The sequence below is a fragment of the Gracilinanus agilis genome, chromosome 1 (genome assembly GCF_016433145.1).
Source record: "Gracilinanus agilis isolate LMUSP501 chromosome 1, AgileGrace, whole genome shotgun sequence".
Lineage (NCBI taxonomy): Eukaryota > Metazoa > Chordata > Mammalia > Didelphimorphia > Didelphidae > Gracilinanus > Gracilinanus agilis.
In genome coordinates this window covers 256,055,033-256,076,247 of record NC_058130.1, presented here as the reverse complement: position 1 = coordinate 256,076,247, position 21,215 = coordinate 256,055,033, and the positions used below count along the sequence as shown (strand labels likewise).

The 21,215-nt window shown below is 40.2% G+C and overlaps 1 protein-coding gene across 4 annotated transcripts in view; it reads left to right on the top strand.

Moving 5' to 3' along the window:
• The window catches only part of SLC5A10 (solute carrier family 5 member 10), a 182,577-nt gene that overhangs the window by 43,910 nt on the left and 117,452 nt on the right, over positions 1-21,215 (top strand). For 3 of the 4 annotated variants that reach the window (XM_044661269.1, XM_044661251.1, XM_044661244.1), the window contains exons 6-7: positions 17,760-17,865; positions 18,903-18,983. In XM_044661269.1, coding sequence (XP_044517204.1) covers positions 17,760-17,865; positions 18,903-18,983 — 187 coding nt within the window. The remainder of the gene's footprint in view (positions 1-17,759; positions 17,866-18,902; positions 18,984-21,215) is intronic. The other variant, XM_044661261.1, reaches the window with a different exon arrangement.

The window sequence follows — 21,215 nt, the reverse complement described above, 5'->3', positions numbered from 1 at the left end:
TTATAATCATCAGTTGTGCATTTGCTGACATTTTCAAATCCTCCCCCATTGCTACCCCCTTTTTCCTTATACTTTTTTTCCTTTTAAACCAGTGGTTTGCTATTGAGTCGCTATCCCTTATCCCCTCCCTTGATTAACTTCCTTTTCTACCCCCTCCCTTATTTTTCCCCCTCTTTTTGTTTTTAAAGGCCTTATGAATTCCCTCCTCCTTCTCCCCTCCCTTTTTTTGTCCTCCCCACTCCCCTGCTCCCCTTGGTTTATCCCTTCTAACTTTCTCAAAAGGGTTAGATAAGAGTTTTATGTCCCAATGGATAGTATAGCTACTCTTCCCTCTCCGGGTTGATTACACTGAGAGTAAGGTTTGATTATTACCTCTTAATGCTCTCTTCCTCTCCTTCTTATAATAGTATTTGTCCCCTCTCCCTCCCATGTCCTCTTTGTGTGTAATAGAATATCCTATTTTCTTATTCACTCAAGTTTCTCTTGGTGTCTCCTGCTATTCACCCCCTCTTTCCCATCCCCCATGCCATCTTAGATTATTTAGTGTTCCACCCTCACCCTGTGAATTATTCTTCTTATTACTATAATAGTGAATATTATAATAGTGAATAGAATTCACTACAGAGAATTATACATAACATTTCTCTACATAGGAATACAGATAATTAGATCTCACTGAGGCCCTTAAAAAGGCAAATTTAAAAATTATAAATTTTCTTTCTTTCCCCTCTGTATCTTATTTACCTTTTCAGGTTTCTCTTGATTTTTGTGGTTGGATATCAAACTTTCCATTTAGCCCTGGTCTTTTCTGTGCAAATACCTGGAATTCTTCAATTTTGTTGAATGCCCATACTTTCCCCTGGAAATATATAGTCAATTTTGATGGGTAGTTGATCCGTGGTTGCAGGCCCAGCTCTCTTGCCTTTCTGAATATCGTATTCCAAGCCTTGCGATCTTTTAGCGTGGAGGCTGCCAGATCCTGTGTGATCCTGAATGGTGCTCCTTGATATTTGAATTGTTTCTTTCTGGCTTCTTGTAAGATTTTTTCTTTTTCTTGGAAACTCTTGAATTTTGCAATTATATTTCTGGGTGTTGACTTTTCTGGGTCCAGTGTAGAGGGTGATCTATGGATCCTTTCAATGTCTATATTGTCCTCTTGTTGTAGGACTTCAGGGCAATTTTGCTGGATTATTTTTGTTAGTATGGAGTCCAGGTTTCTATTAATTTCTGGTTTTTCTGGAAGACCAATTATTCTCAAATTGTCTCTTCTAGACCGGTTTTCTTGGTCTGTCATTCTCTCATTGAGATATTTCATGTTTCCTTCTATTTTTTCAGTCTTTTGACTTTGTTTTATTTGTTCTTGTTGTCTTGAGAGATCATTAGCTTCCAATTGCTCAATTCTAGCCTTTAGGGATTGGTTTTCAGCTATAATCTTTCAGTTTTCGGCTATAATCTTCTGGTTTTCGGCTATAATCTTCTGGTATTCCTTTTCAATCTGGTCATTTCTGTTGTTCAATTTGCTTATCAGTTCATTTGGTTTCTGAGCCTCACTTTCCAATTGCAAGATTCTACCTTTTAAACTGTTATTTTCTTGCCAGATCTCTTCCATTTTCCTCAAAATCTCAGTTTTGAACTCTTCCATAGCTTGTGAGGAGTTTTCCTTATTTGAGGAGGGTCTGGATGCTTGTTTGTTCTCCTCCTCTGTTTGCTCGGTTGTCTGGATTTTCTCTGTGTAAAAGTTGTCGAGTGTTAAAGACTTCTTTTTCTTGTTGTTAATCTTTCTCTTCTGAACTTCCTGAGTCTGGGTAGCCATCATTAGCCCAGCAGCTTCTCAGGTTTATCCTTGCGCTCAGGGTCTGTTCGCGGTCTATTGGCTCCTGAGGTCTGAGTTCTGGTTTTTTCCAAGGTCAAGCCCCCTGGTGGACCCCCTTGCTTGATCCTCTGCTGGAGGTTTCTTTACAAGTCTCAGGGCGCTGCTTCCATAGTCATATGCCCATCTGCACTGGTTCCCCACTCAGGGTTTCAGAGCTTTAGCTCGTGGCTGTGTCTGCCTCCACCCACGCCTCCACTGGTGCCTGTGCTTTGAGCCCGAGTTCTGAGTCCTGCGTCCGCTCTCGGGGCCCTGCTCCCGCGCTAGAATTTTGTGTGCGTTCATTAGCTTTTTGGGGTCCTAAATCTTGCTGCTCTCAGGAACAGGCCCCGGAGCAGCCAATGACTCGATGGGTGCCCCAAACTTGCTCTATTTCTTTTTAGCTGGCTTCGGCGCTATAGGTGTTGTGTGTGGAGGGGGTGGGGGTGGGGTGGTTGCTCAGCCCGCGATTTAGTGAGAGCTGTTTCATCCCTTTATAGCATGGAAATGCCTCGATTCCACGTCCCTTCCACGCTGTGCCCTATTGTGGGGTTCCTCCGTTCGTCTGGACTTGTTTTTATGTCCCCTTGAGGAGTTTTGTGTGTTTCGGTCAGGAGAGGTTAAAAGCTGCTTCTTACTCTGCTGCCATCTTAACCAGGAACCCTAAAATGAATAATTTTGATTACATTAAATTAAAACGTTTTTGTATAAACAAAACCAACTCATCCAAAATCAGAAGGGAAGCAATAAACTGGGAATAGATCTTTATAACAAAAACCTCTGACAAAGGTCTAATTTCTCAAATATGTAAGTAATTAAATCAATTGTACAAAAATATCAAGCCATCCCCAACTGATAAATGGGCAAGGGACATGAATAGGCAGTTTTCAGATACAGAAATCAAAACTATCAATAAGCGCATGAAAAAGTGTTCTAAATCCCTCCTAATTAGAGAAATGCAAATCAAAACAACTCTAAGGTCCCACCTCACACCTAGCAAGTTGGCTAATATGACAGCAAAGCGGGGGCAGCTGGATAGCTCAGTGGATTGAGAGCCAGGCCTAGAGATGGGAGTATTGGCTCCAAGACAGAAGGTAAGGTTTATATAAAAATAATATGACAGCAAAGGAAAGTAATAAATATTGGAGAAAATGTGGCAAAATTGGAATACTAATGAATTGCTGGTGGAATTGTGAATTGATCCAACCATTCTAGAAGGCAATTTGGAACTATGCCCAAAGGGCTTTAAATGACTGCCTGCCCTACTACTGCTGGGTCTGTACCCCAAAGAGATAATAAGGAAAAATACTTATACAAAAATATTCATAGCTGCGCTCTTTGTGATGGCAAAAAATTGTAAAATGAGGGGATGCCCTTCTATTGGGGAATGGCTGAACAAATTGTGGTATCTGTTGGTGATGGAATACTATTGTGCTAAAAGGAGTAATGAACTGGAGGAATTCCATGTGAACTGGAATGATCTCCAGGAACTGATGTAAAGTGAAAGGAGCAGAACCAGGAGAACGTTATACACAGAGACTGATACACTGTGGCACAATCGAATATAATGGACTTCTCTACTAGCAGCAATGCAACAATTTCTGAGGGACTTATGAGAAATAACGCTATCCACATCCAGAGAAAGAACTGTGGGAGCAGAAATGCAGAAGAAAAACATTTCCTTGATCACATGGGTGAATGGGGATATGATTGGGGATGTAGACTCTAAATGATCACCCTAATGCAAATATCAATAATATGGAAATAGGTCTTGATCAATGATATATGTAAAACCCAGTTAAATTGCTCATTGGCTACTGGAGGGGGAGGGGAAAGAAGAGGGAAAGAATATGAATCTTGTAACCATGGAAAATATTCTAAATCATTTAATTAAATTAATTTAAAAAAAGAACATTGAATGTTAGCCTAACATATTTTTATCTAAAGCTCAAGGCAGACAACGTTTAAGAGTCCTAATTGATTGCTGTGCTCAGTAAGTTCAGCTACTTCATTGAGAAATCTTGGTTTTAATTCACTGATTATGCTTACTCAAATAACACAATTTCTGTTGCAGATTAATTCCCATAATAAGATACTTTGTTGTGAGACAATCCCATCTGGTAGTTCAGGCTTGAGACTGGAACAAAATGAGATGCCTGTAATAGTTTACAAAAGGAAATTTACTTTGCCATAGCATGAAAAGTATATTCATCAAGGATACAGTAGTAGTTCAGGTAGGCATTCAGCCCCTCCTCCCCCTTTTCTCTACATAGAAACACATCCGGTCATTACTATAGGGTGTAGTGACTGTCACAGTCATGGGATATCAGTAAAGGCCAAGGGTCATTCATTTCTCATAGACCGGACTCTTTAATTTTCCTAGAGCTAAAGTTTGTTGTTTTTTAGGGGAAAAACCCTGGCAGATAATGGTCATACCATATACCACGTGACCGAATTTACATCTTTAGAACCTACTTTTTCTAGTTTGATCTATAACATCAGACTCCAAACAATCAAGGCAATAAAAATATTCCACTGATTTTATAGCTGGGATTTTTTCTTAAATACTTCTGAAAGACAAATCTACCCTGGTTGTCATTAGTGAGGATTAAGAGAATGGAAGGAATAACATGGAGGAGAAGAGAAACACTATTCCAAAAAATATTGTAACAAAATAGGAAAAGTAAAAATATAAATACAATCATTTGTATATGTCATAGTAGTAGGGTTAAATTTCTAGGAGACAAATCACCAAATTAATTGTTATATATTATACAAGCAGCTTCTTCTTGTTCAAGCTGTTTCAGTTGTCACCAACTTGTCATAACCCATTTTGGGGTTTTCTTGGCAAAGACACTGCCATTTCCTTCTACAACTCACTTTATAGATGAGGAAACTGAGGTGACCAGGGTTAAGTGATTTGTCAATGATGACATAGATACTAAGTATCTGAGGCAAATTTGAAGTCTACCCTTCATGATTTCAGGCACTGCTCTCTATCCATTATGCTACTTAGCTGCCTCCTCTTCAATTTTTAATTAGATTACAAATTATATATAATGTCACTGTTTTTAAGTTATTCTTTAGATGACCAATAGTTAGCTTCTCTATAGAGAACTGGCAATAAGTTTTTTAAATAGGTATGTCCCATCAGTTCCCATTAATTTAATTATTATCTCTATATAAATATCTTACAAATCTTTATATCCAGCTCTAGTCTCTCCCTGGACTTGAGTCTTGCATCTCAAATCTCTTCTTCCTTTGTTCTACAATCATCACATCTTGGAAAAACCTCAGCTTAGATTATTCCCACAATCCCCAGTCTTACTACTGAATGGACCGATTGGAAATCATGAAACGGCACTGACTGGGTCTGCTATAAATTTATGCCTTAGGAGGACTCTACTATGTCCTCACTGCAGCAATGCCACCCTTCTAGTCCTGTCTAATTAATATGCTATCCTAATCAATCACCACAGTGGCTCTTCAAACCTATTTCCTCCTCAGTCCTCCCATGCCAAATCTTTCCACCACCTACTCAGATAAGACCTCTGCTTCATATTTCATAGAAGAAAAAAACGAAAGTAATCTCTCAAGAGCTCCCTCTTCTCCCTTTCTCTTTTCCTCACATTCTCCACCAAATCCTCCTTCACTCCAGTCTCTGAAGAAGTGGTGGCCCTTCTCTTTGTCAAGGGCATTCCTTTATGTATACTCTTCGCTCTACCCTCTTCCATTGTCTCTAGCTGATTGTCCATTTATCATCCTTACTTTTTCTCTTCTCTCTCAATATCTACCGGTTCCTTCCTTGTTAGCTACAAACACACTTGTGCCTTCTTCCTCCTTAAAAATTTTCTCACTAAATCCTACCATTCTTCCTTGCTCAAGTTATATTTCTCTTTTTGTTTCTCAGCTAATTTTGAAAAAGCTTTCTACATTCAGAACCTTTACTTTCTCTCCTCTTAATCTCTTCTAAACCTTCTTCAGCCTAGACTCTGACCTCATCATTCTACTGAAACTGCTCTTCTCAAAGTTACCACTTTAGTAGTCAAATCTAATGTCCTCTGCAACTCGATCAGGAGTGGAAAGAATGCAAAGTTGCCAATTATTGTTAATCATCAAATCTAATGTTCTATGTAGCTAGGTTGGGAGGTGGAAAGAGTACAAAGTTGCCAATTATTGTTAATCATCAAATCTAATGTTCTATGTAGCTAGGTTGTGAAGTGGAAAGAGTACTAGTCCTAAAGCCAACAAGATCCGTGTTCAAATGTGACCTCAGTTAACTTGCTAGCTAGTTTGACCCTGGACAAGTCACTTAACCTCTGTCTCATCATGCCCTTCCACTGGAAAAAGGGGGATAATAACAGCATCTACCTCTGAGGGTTGTTGTAAGGATCAAATCAGATAATAAAAAGTAATTAAGGTAAAGCAGTTAGCATGTGTCTGGTACATAGCAGGTGCTTAATAAATGTTTGTTTTCTTCCTTCATAACCTGACCCCTTCCCAAGTTTCCATTATTCTTCTATATTACTACACTCCAGCCATTCCATAATCCAGTTAGACTGACTCTGGCTTTTCCATACACATGTGGTGAGCCCCTTAGCTCAAGCCCATGTCACCTTTTGCCTAGATCAGTGGTTCCCAAACTTTTTTGGCCTACTGCCCCCTTTCCAGAAAAAATATTACTTAGCCCTCTGCAAATTAATTTTTTTTAAATTTTAATAGCAATTAATAGGAAAGATAAATGCACCTGTGGCCATCACTGCCCTCCTGGATCGCTGCAGCACCCACCAGGGGGTGGTGGCGCCCACTTTGGGAATCACTGACCATAGTAATGGTCACCTAACGGTTCTCTCTCCCTCAAGTCTCTCCCTGAGTCGCCAAAGGGATTTTCTGTGAGTGAAAATCTAATCTTGTCACTCCATGCCTCATGGTCGGCAGTGGCTCTGGGTCTTCTCTAAGATTTAAAGCCCCTGCACGTCCTACCCTTAACCTGCCTTTCCAACCTAATTTCAATCACTCCTCTTCCCACACCTGACAGTCCAGCCAAATGGGCCTTCTCTTTGTTCCTCGCAGAATACATGTTCCCTTTCCCATCTGCCTGGGGTTCCACTGGCTGTTCCTCATGCCTGGAAAGGTCCTCTTCCCTGCTGCCTCACAGATTCCCCTTCTCCCTTCAAGGAACGCTTTCTGCAAAGACCCTTTCCTGATCCTCCCAACTGCTAGTGTCTTCCCTCCACGATTCCTCTGCATTTACTGTTTGTGTATCTATAGAAACTTGCATAGACACATGTGTATGTTCTGTGTGTATACACACATGCATATCATGTGTGGGTACATGTATTGCAAACACATACACATACATGTATATAGAACTATGTGTATAAGTAAGCGCATGCATATATAATTACACATGTACACGCATATTGTGTAATTAGAAATTCTGTACCCTAAAACTACTATTCCCAGCACCCCACTCTCCTTCTCACATTATGTGCTGGGAATAGTAGTTTTAGGGTTCAGAAATTCGAATTACACATTGCATATGTGTATGTTTATATGTGTGCACACAGTGCACATGTGCCTACATGTGTACACATACATGCATACAAAGTATGTCCACGTGTGCATATGTATGTTCTACAGGTGCAAATATATGCAGCTACCTGTGTATCATTTATGTGGATACATGCACATGCACACAAACATGTGCTTACATATGTACACATACACAAACAGGGGTATACATACACATGTCACCCATGCATACGTGTGTGCAGGCACACAGAAACATGTGCATGTTTATGTGTGTGCATGTGCACATGTGTGGATTATATTGTATATACAAGTGTGTATGTATGTATACAAACATGCACACCTTCATGCACTTACAGACATATGTGTATAAACATGCATGTACACATTCTGTATTACACATGGACATGTTGCTCTCCCCACCCCAATAAGCTACAGATTGCTTTCCAGCAGGGATTGTTGCATTCTTTGTATCCTTAGAGCCCCTTTCCTCGGCTCAGAGCAGGCACTTAATAGATGTTTGTTGATTATTAGTGGTCATGAACAGGTTGCAACACATTGCAAACAAAGACTGCTACAGGATGTCATCAAGGAACTATGTGATTGAAAAAAGAAGATAGGCTGATTGGGAGTAAGAACGAGGGAGAAGTGATGCTCAGCCTGCCCGCACCCTGGGTAGCCTAGAGTGGGCAGCAAGACCTCAAGGATGGGTCCCAAGCACGGCGGGTGAATACTCCGTGGTGAACTGATGGGAGCGCACAGATAAAAGTCCACAGGATGGGCACACATAGATGGGTTTCAATATGCGTCTTCAAAGAGAAAACCCCAAAGGATGAAATTGCAAATCCATCGTAGTATGACAAAGTTGTAGGCTGATGTTGCCAAAGGAAATCTTTTCCTATTGAATTTAGAAGAGAATACCAGGCTCTTTATTAGAACTGGGATCTGAAAAGGCCACAACAATAGCCTAAACCCAATAATATGAAATTTTCAAAAGGACTAAATATAATCTTATCCCTATGTTTAAAAACATAAATGACACATAAATTGGTCAAGTAGAGAAGATGCTAATACACGACTAGGAAGTAGATATGAGAAAGACCTGAGAGTTTAGCGAACTCTAAGGGCAATATGAATCAACCATATGACAAGGCAGACAAAATAGCTAATGTTAACTTCCAGGGAGGTGGTGGTGGTGGTGGTGGCTTATATTTATGATTTCATGAATTCTCAGGGAGGAAATGTCCTTTCTTACCTATCAGGAGGTAGCCTACAATTTATATTTGTAGAGAGTTGCCTGGAACATTGAGAGGTTAAGTGATCTGCCTCAGGCCATAAAGCCAGCTTGAACTAGGACTTGAAGGGGCACATAAATCCAGGTTTTTCTGACTCTGAGGTCATCATCTATCTACTAAGCCTGTGTTGGCAAACCTATGACATGTGTGCTGGAGCGGGGCTGCTCCCTTCCCTCTCTCCACTGCACCTGAGGACATTTTTTTCACATCACCTGCCCATCCATCCAATGGGAGCTTCCTCCCTACCCAATCTGGAGTAAGGGGGTGGCTCACATGCAGGGTGAGGGTACAGCTTGGGAGGGAATGGCTCACATGCATCATGAGGATGCAGTTTGGGCACTTGGTCTCTAAAAGGTTTGCCATCAGTGTACTAAGTCATGTTGCCACTTGTTCTCTGACTCTTTATGACCCCATTGAGGGTTTTGTCAGAAAAGATACTGGAGTGGTTTGCCATTTCCTTCTTCAGCTCATTTTGCAGATGAGGAAACTGAGGCAAAAAGAGTCAAGTGACTTGTCCAAAGTCACATAGCTAATTAAGCTCTGAGGCTGGATTTAAATTCAGGAAGATGAGTTTTCCTGACTTTCCAGACTGAAGCTCTATCCACTGCACCACCTAGCTGCTCCATGTTACCCCTCCTTAAGGCTGTTTGAGATTGAAGTAAGAGGATAATAGGATTTGCAGCTGGAAGGAACCTTAGGGATCATCTAATCTAAACTCTTCATTTTACATAAGAAGGAAATGAAGCCCAGAAAAGTTAAGTGACTTTCTTATAGTCACAGGCAATAAAAGAAACACAATGTTCAGAGAATATAGGAAGTGACAGTCATATTGTGTACTCCCCTGGTCAAACTGCCTGTTCATAAGAGAACACTGTACACAGTAACATGGATATTGTACAATGACCAAGTGTGAATAACATAGCTATTCTCAGCAATACAAAGATCCAAGACAGTTCCAAAAGGCTCATAATGAAAAATGCTATTCCCTTCCAGAGAAAGAATCCATAGTTTGAATGCAGATTAAAACATACTCTTTTTGGGTTTTGTTTTTGTTTGTTTTTTTTTTTTTTGTTGTTTGTGTTTTCTTTTGCAGCATGGCTAATAAATGAAATGTTTTGCATGACTAAACATGTATAATCTATATCAAATTGCTTGTCTTCTTGAAGAGGGGGAGAGGAGGAAGGGAGAGAATTTAGAACTCGATGGTTTGTTGTTGTTGTTGTTGTTGTTTTTAATTTTAAAAGCAAAAAGAAAGGTAGTCCTTGACCTCAAGGAACTTACATCCTATTGGGGGATGACAGTATAGAAAAGGAACCTGAAATGGGGGGAGGGGGGCTTAAGCTGAGGATGTCAGGAGTACAGCCTGGGTCAGTGTGGAGACTGGAGACCATGCCATGTATGAGTCATTTGAAAGGACCGAGAATGTTTAATTTGAAGAGAAGACAGGGGCAACATGATAGTTGTTTTGAAATATTTGGGCGGCAGTCATGTGGAAGAAGGATTAAACTTGTTTTGCTTGTTTGGCTTAGAAAGAACCAGGAGCAACAGGTAGAATCAATCAACCAATCAGCAATCTTTTACTTAGTATCTTCTATATCCTGCATTATGTATGGTAGGTTCTGGGGATACAAATATAAAAGCAAGACAGACTTTGCCCTCAAGGGGGCTTACCTTCTTTCAGGGAAAGCAACAGTACACATATAACATAATTTAAAAACAAATGAAACAAAAAAAGTAAAAAAAAAAAAAAAAAAAAAAAAGCACTTTGTACAAAGTTAATTTTTTAGGAAAGAGGCACCACCAATCAATCAACAATTAAAAAATTATGATAGTTAGCATTTATATTGCACTTACTATGTACTGAACACTGTGCCAAGCACTGCACAATTATCACTTTCATTTGATCCTCACATTATTATTATCCACACGCTATTATTATCATCCCCATTTTGCAGATGAGGAAACTGAGGCAATAAGGAAAAGAGATTTGCCCAGAGTCACTCAGCTAGGAAATATCTGAAGCCAGATTTGAACTCAGTTTCCTCTTGACTCTAGGCCTGGCACTCTATCCACTGCACTACATAGCTTCTCCATTAAATATTTTTTAAGAGTCTGCTTGGTGCCAGATACTGTGCTAAGAGTTAGGGATGTAAAAGAGGCAAAAGATAGTCCCTGCCCTCAAGAGTTTACAATCTAATGAGGATTATTAGCAGCTTAGAGTTTTAGGAAACATTTCATATAAGAAGTAGCATTTAACCTTTTAAAGAATTCTAAGGCATTTAAGAAGCAGAGGTGAGGAGAGAGTGAGTGCATTCCCGGCACAGGTTCGTTTAAGGGAACAGAGGTTTGAGGTGGAATGTTTTCGGTGAGGGCCAACAAATAGTCTGATTTTGCTGCGTTATAGAATCTATGAATAATACCTCTGAAGGATTTTAATTGCCAAACAAATATTTGATCCTGGAGGCAATAGGGAACACGTGGACCTTTTTGAATAAGGAAATAATATGGTCAAAACTGTCCTTTAGGAATGTCACTTTGGCAGTTATGTGGATGATGGTTTGGAGATGCCTGAGGCAGAAAAAATCAAGGAGGAAGTTATTGTAATAGTAGCAGAGAGAAGTGATGACAATCTGAACCCCAGGGGGATTATCCAGGAGGATGGGGACCGATATGAGAGATGGTATGGAGATAGAACTGACTCAATTCAACATCTGATCAGATAAGATCAGATAAGGGATAGTAAGGAAGAAAGCAGAGGGAAAAACCAATACCACTTTTTTTTTTTTTTTTTTTTTAACAATTAGACCTGTCCAAAGGAGAATTCCTTGCCTTGAGAAATTCTCCCTCATTGACAAGTTTTTCAAACAGAAATTGGATAACCACTTCTCTGGGATATGCGGGGAAGGAGTCTTTTGTAATAATTTTTTTTTTAGCTTTAAGGTTTAAAAAGCACTTGCCTGTGCTCTAGGTAGTGAATATATTACTATTTTTCTTTTATACATGCCAAAACCAAAGCTCAGAGAGATTAAATAGTTTACCTAGGGTCGAATAGCTAGGAAATTTCAGAAACAGAATTTAAATCTAGATCCCTCCTCACTCCAAGTCCAACATTCTGCCCAGTACACCATACTATACAGAATAGGAAGTTAGAGGGACTCACTTCTCAGGTCCCTTCCTACACTAAAATATTATGATTCTAGTCATCAAGTTTGTGCTGGTTCTTGGCTTAGAAAGTCCCCTCTGATTTGTATAGAGAGAGCTGAATTGAGGTCTGTAATGATGACATTATTTGATGATCATGACTTTGTACTGATGATAAGAAAGGGAGGTCCCCAGATTGAGTGGGCACTGTGAAGTGAGTTTCACCAAAATGTGCTTCTAAGTTGGAGGAAGGAAAAGATCAGGTAGCTCCCCATGAATGCCTGAGATTGCTTCAGGAAGAGTGATGTGAGCAGTGCAAAATCCAAATTGTGTGTGGACTGATCAGGACAGTTATCCAATCAAACTTGAACTGATGGGGTAGTGATTCTTTGTCAAGGACTTCTAAGAAAGCATCTCTCTATGGAATGTGTATATATGTTCACCAGCACCTTGTGGGGAGGACAAAAGACACCTGCTAATTAGGTCTCCAAGACTACAGCTGACCCAGAATGAACCATTTGGGTTGGAAGGTGCTGCTTGGAGCTTCCTGGAGAATGGATTTAACTGATGTGGGCTGGCCCCAAGATGAATTGGTTGGCTTAGACACTTGGGAGGACACTTTTTGGGGAGGAGACAGATCTTTGTGCTGGCCTACAAAAGGGAGTTGACATTGCCTTTGGCCTTTTCCCTTCCACTTACACTTCTATTCTAGATAAATCCCTTTAAAAAACAAACAAACTTAGAGATTTAAATTACCAAACCATGTTTCATAAAGGCTGCTGCTGTGAGGAGGCACCTTTTTCCTGTAATACCAGGTGGTGATGATGAGAGTTAATCTTCCTCCTTCCCAGGAGCCATTTAATTGTAGCTTTGAAATAGGTAAGGCAAAGTAAGAAATATGCTTGCCCCCTTAACATGAGAGTAGAGTTTAGTAGAGTTTAGTAGAGTTTGTCCCTAATTTGCCTTCTTCCTAGACAAAGGAGAAGCGATTTCCTAGGCAGCAAAATTCAGAAATCTAGCCTCCTAACCAGAGAAGGAAGATTTCCTGGAGAACATCAGGCTCAGAATTGCCTTATGAGTAACCTCAAATTCAAGAGTTTGGGGATCAAATCTCTCCAAAGAAGGGGAATTTGTTGAGCAGCATGATTGTTGTTAGGGGAAGAGAAGACCCTCCGAAGTTATCAGAGGGCTGAACGTTGGTGATATTGAATCTGAAGAACTTTACGACTCTGTGAAAAAGTGGGATCCACTGGAGAGGGAGAATTGTATTGTTTGTGGATTATTATGTGAGTCCTTTAGGTTTTTTCTTCTTTGTTTGTGGGTTCAGGTGAGTCCTTTGTGACTCCTTCATTTTCTGTGAGCTGTCCAGTCCCTGGAAATGTTTGTTACCCTGAATACTTGCATGGGAGCTGGAGACCTTTTTAGCCACATCTGTGGAAACCTAAAACTTCGGTGATTTCTCCCAAAGTAAACTCTGGGTGGGGTCAATATAAACCAGAGACTAGATGATTTTTCAGTGCTATGTCCAAGACTGGATACAGTCAGGATAAAACGAGAACTTGGGTGTAATGGACCATGGTTTTCTTGTCTATCTTATTTTAAAATTTATTTTATTATATTTTCCCAATTAACACAAGATACAATTTTTAAAAATCATTTCTGACATTTTGTGATCCATGTTCTCTCCCTTCCTTCTTCTCATCCCCCTTCCCAAGATGGCATGTAATATGATATAGTTTATACATGTGCTATCATGCAATATATGTTTCATGTCATGTTGTGAAAGAAGACATTGTTTATATAAGAAAAAACTAAAGAAGGAAATAAAGTTAAAAATAGATTGCTTCAATCTGCACTGACTCCATCACTTCTTTCTAGGGTGAGAGATAGCCTGTTTTTTCCTGAGTCCCTTGAGGTTGTCCTGGATCCTTGCATTGCTGATAATATTTAAGTCATTCACAGATGATCATCAGACATTCTTGCTATTACCGTGTACAATATTCAGAAGAAACCAGGAGGTTCTGCTCACTTCACTTTTTATCACTTCAGTTTTCAGGTTTTTTTGTCCTGTGCATCATTTCTTATAGCATAATAGTATTCCATTACAATCATATACTTGTTCAGCCATTTCCCAGTTGATGGACATGCCTTTAATTTCCAGTTCTTTGCCACCACAAAAAGCTGCTACAATTATATTTGTATAAGTAGGTCTTTTCCACTTATCTCTGATCTCTTTGAGACATGGTAGTAGTATTGCTGGGTCAAAGGATATTCAACAGCATTATGGACCTTTGGACATGGTTCCAAATTGCTTTCCAGAATGATTGCATCAATTCACAGTTCCACCAAAAATGTTCCAGGTTTCCTACATCTCCTCCAACATTTATCATCTTCCCTTTTTGTCATATTGGCTAGTCTGATAGTTGTGCGGTGGTGCCTCAGAATTGCTTTAATTTATATTTCTCTAATAGTGATTTGGAGCATTTTTTCATAAAACAAAAGCTAGTTTTAATTTCTTCATCTGAGAACTGCCCGTTATTCTTTGACCATTTTTAATCAAGGAATGACTTGTATTCTTATAAATTGACTCAGTTCTCTATATATTTGAGAAAAGAAGCCCTTGTCAGAGACATTTGCTATAAATTTTTTACCAGTTTTTTGTTTCTCTTCCAATCTTAGTAGCACTGATTTTGTTCATGCAAAAAACTTTTAATTTAACATAGTCAAAATTATCTGTTTTATACCTCACAATGTTCTCTTTGTCTTGTTTGATCATAAATTCTTCCCTTATTCATAGTTCTGACAAGTAAAATATCTTCTGTTCTGCTTATTTGCTTATGGTTTTGCTCTTTTACTTCTAAATCATGTTTCCATTTTTACTTTATCTTGGTATATGGTGTGAGGTGTTGGTCATTTTTATTATATTGGTTCAGTCAAACATGAGCAACTAATGTTTTTCTAATTGTTTAGATATGACTTCATTTGTGTGAAAAGTGTTTGTTGATGTAGTCATATAGTTCCTGGATTTGTCTTAGCAAGTAGATTTTATGTTGTCTAGAATTATTTTAAAGGGGATTTGTCTTTCTCTCTCTTGCTTTTGGACTTTATTGGTAGTGTAGAGAAAAGTTGATGATGTACATGGGTTTATTTTATATTCTGCAATTGCTAAAGTTGTTCATTGTTTCAGTTAGTAGTTCGGTTGATTCTCTAGGATTCTCTTCTAAGTATACCATCATACCATCTGCAAAGATTGATAGATTTATTTCCTCATTGACTATTCTATTTCCTTCTGTTTCTTCTTCTCATTGCTAAACTAGCATTTCTAGTACAATATTGAATGGTAGTGATATTAATAGGCATCTATGCTTCACTCCTGATCTTATTGGGAAGGCTTCTAGCTTATCTCCATTACAGATAATGCTTGCTGATATTTTAAGGCATATTCCATTTTTCCCAACATTCTCTGGCATTTTTAATAGGAATGAGTGTTATATTTTGTCAAAACTTTTTCTGCATCTATTGAGATAATCATATAGTTTCTGTTCATTTTGTTATTGATATGGTCACTTATGCTGATAATTGTCCTAATATTGAACTGTCCTTGCATTCCTGGCATAAAACCTACCTGGTGTTGGTATATGATCCTTGTAACATATTGTTATAATCTCCTTCCTAGTCTTTATTTAAATTTTGTGCATCAATATTCATTAGGGAGATTGGTCTATAACAGTGATGGCGAACCTTTTAGAGACTGCGTGCCCAAACTGCAACCCTCACACCACATGTGAGACCCCTGCCTTGCCCCAGACAGGGGAGGAAGGAAGCACTTCCATTGGGCTGCTGGGCAAAGGGGCAGGTCATGGGAGAAATGGCCTCAGGTGTGTGTAATAAGAGGGAAGGGAGCAGCCCCCTCCGGCATATGTGTCATAGGTTCACCAACATGGGTCTATAGTTTTCTTTCTGTTTTGGTTTTTTTCTTCTTCCTGACAGATATTTGTATTATAAAAGAAATTGGATAGAATTCTATCTTCAGCTATTTTCATCTATATTCAGCTAGTAATTGGAATTAATTGTTTTTTAAATGTTTGTTAGAATTTGTGATTCTACTTGTCTAAGTTTTGCTACTGGGCCTTATCTGACTTATAGAGTTATCATCACAAGCTCTTAGTTCCCAAAGTCTAAATGAGGTGCCTCATCCTTCTTCTCTAGACTGACTTGTCCAGTTTTGACAAATTTACTTACAGCTCACATCCTTAAATTGCTTTTATAAAGCACTTCCTCATGACAATCTTGTGAAATAATAAATAAATGATAATGATCATTTTGCAGATTAGTAAATTGAGAATCAGAGATGCCAGGTAGTTTTCTAAAGGTCACACAGCTAATGAACGTTGAAGTCTGGTTTTGGACCTAGGTCTAACTGATTTCACAAGTATTGGGATGGGAGACATGGCTAGACCACAGTTTGTCTTCAAAAAACTTGGAGGTCTTGGCACATTACAAATTCATTATGGGTCAGCAGTGTGATGTAGCAACCAAAAAAAATTAAATGTGAAGAAAGATGTATTGGTCAGGATGAGGAAGGTAATAATCTTCACGTACTCTTTCCTGGGCAGCTAAGTGGTGTAATGGGTAAAGCATGGGGCCTGGAATCAGGAAATCCCAACTTCCTGAATTCAACTCCAACCTCAGACACTTACTAGTTGTGGGACCCTGGGAAAATCACTTAACCTTGTTTGCCTCAGTTTTCTCATCTATAACATGAGCCTGGAGAAGGAAATGGCAAACTATCTAGTATCTTTGCCAAGAAAGTTAGACATGACTGAATGACTGAACAACAACAAAAGGGATTCTTATTTACATAGAGGTTGGACCATAGAACCTTAGATATTCCTTCAGCACTGAGATTCTAGGTTTCTAGGACCCTCTAAATTCAGTCCTCTCTCTCCCATACTGTACTGCCTCTCAGATCTTCCAAAAGGAGTGGGGCCAATGGAAGCCCTGTCCCAGAGTGAACTGAGTGAATCATCAAATTATTAGTGCTGGGAAGGTCCTTAGAGATCATCTAGGCCAACTACTACATTTTACAGATGAGGACACTGAGATCTAGAGAAGGAAAGTGAACTTCCCAGAAAAGAATGTAAGCTCCTCCAGGGCAAGGACTATTAGTTGGTTTGTTTTTTGGGGGCGGGGGTTGTTTTTTTTTGTCTTTGTATCCTTAGCATATACATGTTTGCAGATTCATTTGTTTCTCAGGTCTTTTAACTCCCAGTCTTATGTATATTCCCCTATGACACTTGAAAGTATTAAACATTTATTAGCAGCAAATAGGAAGCCCCAGTGGATGGAGGGCTGGACATGGAATCAGGAAGAATCTGAATTCAAATCCTGCCTCAGAAACTTACTAGCTCTGTAGCCCTGAGCAAGTCACTTAACCTCTCATGAAGCCCTAGTTTCCTAATTCATAAAATGGGAATAACAATGCAGGGGTTGTGAGGTGGATTAAATGATGTAATATTTGTAAAAAGTTTTGCAAAACTTAAAGTGCTATAGAAATATCTATTTTTTTTTAATTTAAAAATTACAGGATTTAGTCGACTTTTTCTCCCATACTGTTAGTACAGATTAGTTACCCTAGACTTCACGCCTCCTTGCTTCAGTTTGCCCTGTATTATATGCTCTAAGCCCTGGAACATGACCGGTGTGTTTCTGTTGTGGTTATATGATCACATTTTTTAAAGTTATTTTAGTGCCTTTCCTCAATTTATCCTGTATATATGTTACTTATACATAGCTGTTGGTATATTATCTTTCCATTAGACAATGAGCTCCTTGAGAGCTCTTTGCCTTTTTTTTTTAATCCTCAGAACATAGCACATCATCTGGCACAGAAGGTGTTTAATAAATGCAAATTAATTGACTAACCATTATCCTACCTCCAGCTGGACTTGTATGCTGGGGCCATCTTTGTGCAAATCTGTCTGGGCTGGAATTTTTACCTGTCTACTGGCTTGGTGTTGGTGATCACTGCATTTTATACCATTGCAGGTAAGGAAGGGGTGGAACAAAACAGATTGTGGATCTGCTTCAAGGCACCCTTTCTTCCCATGCCACAGATCCTCATCCAACCCAGTGTTCCCACTTCTTCAAGCCTTCCTTTCCCCTTTCCCCATCTCCCATTCTCCAGTGTAACCAGGAGGAGGATGCCGGGAATGCTTGGTTGGGGACTTGGTTCAGGAAAGCGTAGCCCCTGACTTGGTTCCTACCCTTTGTAAGTAGGTTTACATCCAACCTTGTCTGAAATAAATATGGTGCTCCCATACAAAAGGTCCAATATATTTTCTTCTCTTTAAAAAAAAAATCCTTACTTTCTGTCTTAGAATCAATACTAAGTAGCTATTCTAAGGCAGAAGAGCAGTAGGGTGTAGGTCATTTGGGTTAAGTGATTTGTCCAAGATCACATAGCTAAGAAGGGTCCAAGGCCAGATCTGAAATCCTCCTGATTCCAGACCTGGCACTCTTGTCTGCTGTCCAATATATTTTCTAACAGAGTATTGGACTTGGAATCAGGAATGATTGGCTTTGAATTTTGGCCACCTCTATTAGTTCATAAATGCATGACCATGGATGAGTCACTTACCCAGTTTCCTCATCTATAAAATGGGGAAAATAATGCCAGTAGTACTTTACTCTCGGGCTTGTCATGAGGCTTTAAGATAAGAGCAGTGTGAGAGCAGAACACCACGAGCAAAGACACAAAGAAGGAGAAATAGGGGGCACATTCAAAGAGAAGTCCTGCTTGATTGGAATTGGGGACATGGGAAGGAAAGAAGATGGAGAATTAGAAAATGAAGCTGGCGAGTTTAGGGCCAAGTCAGAGCATGGAAGGCACTGGATGCCAAGCTGAGGAGAGATGACTCCACCTGGAGGGAGGGAATGTGGGTGATGCCCAGCTGCCCTCTCTTCCCCCAAAGTAACTGACTGGCTCCCATTCATTCATAATCAACTGTCCTTTGTTGACCTGAGTCTCTCCCTACCCGCTGGGGCCAGAGGGTCTAGCTGAGCATTTGACCCTTTCCCCATAGGTGGCCTGACTGCTGTCATCTACACGGATGCATTGCAGACACTGATTATGGTCATTGGGGCAGTCATCCTAACAATCAAAGGTAAGGAGTTGGACCCAGTCCCGTCTTATGCTGTTTGTTCCCCAAGCTCAGCAACCACACACACATGCCCAGGATGGGACCCGTTCTAATTGGAAGTTTTTTTTATTGGGTTAAGTTTTTGCTCTACAATTTGTCTGTCTCTTCAAATATCAGGTGTGGGATACTAGGATCATAAATACAAGGCAACAGGTGAGGAGGGGAAGTCATGTCCTGCATGGATGGCCACTGGTTCTTGAAAAAAACTGCCCAGAGAATGCAGAATGGCAGCATTGGCAAGGGTCGGTTAGGAGAACAAAGGCCTGCAGAGAGGTGGACAGGGGAGATTCAGCAAGAGATGCCAGTGGACTTTCAAAGGCCCTTCCCATGCTTCCCCTTTCCTGGCCAGTTTTCCCAGCTCCAGCCCAGCCTCTGGCTGCTCTTGACTCAAGAAACACCGGGCTTGGACCTCATAGTTTCAGGATGAGGTGCAGCCAGAGGAGGGATTTTAAATAGTGCATTTAAGGTCAGAAGACAATCAGAGCTTTTCATCTGTTTAAAATAACAAAAATAAATTCCCAGCAACAATAACACTTCACATGAGAAAAAGAGGTAGGGACTAGGAGGACAGTTTGGACGAGGTGAAATTCAGCCCTGGCTTAGGCTACAGACAACAGAGAACTTGGGGAGAGAGCAGGGTATCTATTTAACCAGTCTGAGAGGTACGGGGATGCTTGGCTTCTTCACATGCCCCTGACAACAAGATTGTAGCAGGATCGTACATGCTCTTTCCCTAGAGAGAATGGCTGGCGTACCCATCCTCCCTTGCTGTAACTCAACTGAGAAACCTCAAGCCACAAGTCACCATTATTTAAATTAAACAGTATCTCTCTTAAGGCAGTGGCAACCTGAACTGGAGGAATTTGCACCACGGTTACCCAACTGTAACACAGTTAAAAAGTCAGAATATCTAGGTTTGAACCATCTTTGAACCATCTCTAAGGCTTATCAGCTGTGTGACTTGGGCAAGTCACTTAATTTCTCTGAGCCTCAGTTTCCTCATCTGTGACAATGAGTAATAATAAAACTTGTACTCTCTTCCCTGCAAGGTTATATAGAAAATGTTTTATAAACACTTTAAGTACTATATAAATATGTTATTATTTGTGAGGAAAACTTGCATAAGGGGAGGGTAGTTTTCTCAGGCTAGAAAACTGAGGTTTAATTCTCAGAAAATAAACTTACTTCTCCTTAGTGGCTGGGGAACTGTCCTGACAGGCTCATCCTGAACCTGGGAAAGGTCACCTCTCAAAGTTTGGCTCCCATGGTCCCTTATTGCAGAACTCACCAAATGACTCCAGAGGTATCTTATTGATAGGGATGACCCCGAACTCTAGAGGGCATTTAGGCTCCAAGCTACTAGCTGGTTTCTGAGTTCTGGACTGCCATATTTTGGGGACGGGAGGCCTCACTCCTGGCCTGTAGCTCCCACAGGCCAGATCACCTATCTTCCCACCAGGCAGTGCCAGCAGGAGCTGTCTACCCAAACATGCATGCCCAAACACATTACTGATAGATGTTTTCCAAGGAGACTTCAACTCTAGGAGGTGATTTATAGAGGGTGAATGGAAAATCAGACTCAAGGGGCATTTATTTACCCTCTTTCAGACAACAAGCCTTGGGATGAAACCCCATTCATTAAGTCAGTTAAGGTGAGAGGTGAAATTCTGAGTGTAAGTAAGGCTCTGAGCAGGCCTTTAGACAAACTTTCAAAAGGATTTTTTTGGCCTTTGAGTTATGGCAGGGAGGCATTTCTATGTCCTATTCAGGAAAGCAGGCATAGAGGGAAGGAGGAAGAGATCAGGGTGCAAGGTCTCAGCAGAGCCTCCCAACTTGAAATTCTGGGGAAGCATGGGTGGGACAATAAACTGAAGGTGCTGAACCTTTAGCAAACGTTGTTCAGTAGTGTCTACCCTTCATGACCCTGTGGGTCATGGCACACCAATGGGGTTTTCTTGGCAAAGACAGTGAACTGGTTTGCCATTTCCTTCTCCAATGTATTAAGGCAAACAGAGGTCAAGTGACTTGCCCAGGGACACATAGTAAATGTCTTGAGGCAAGATTTGAACTCTGGTCTTCCTGACTGAGACACCTAGCTGCCTCCTTAGCAAATCTATCAGAACTTAAAAAACAAGAGCAGTATGCTCCTACAGCCTTGGCTTTAGCACCAGATGCTCTTAGCTCAGATGACTAGCT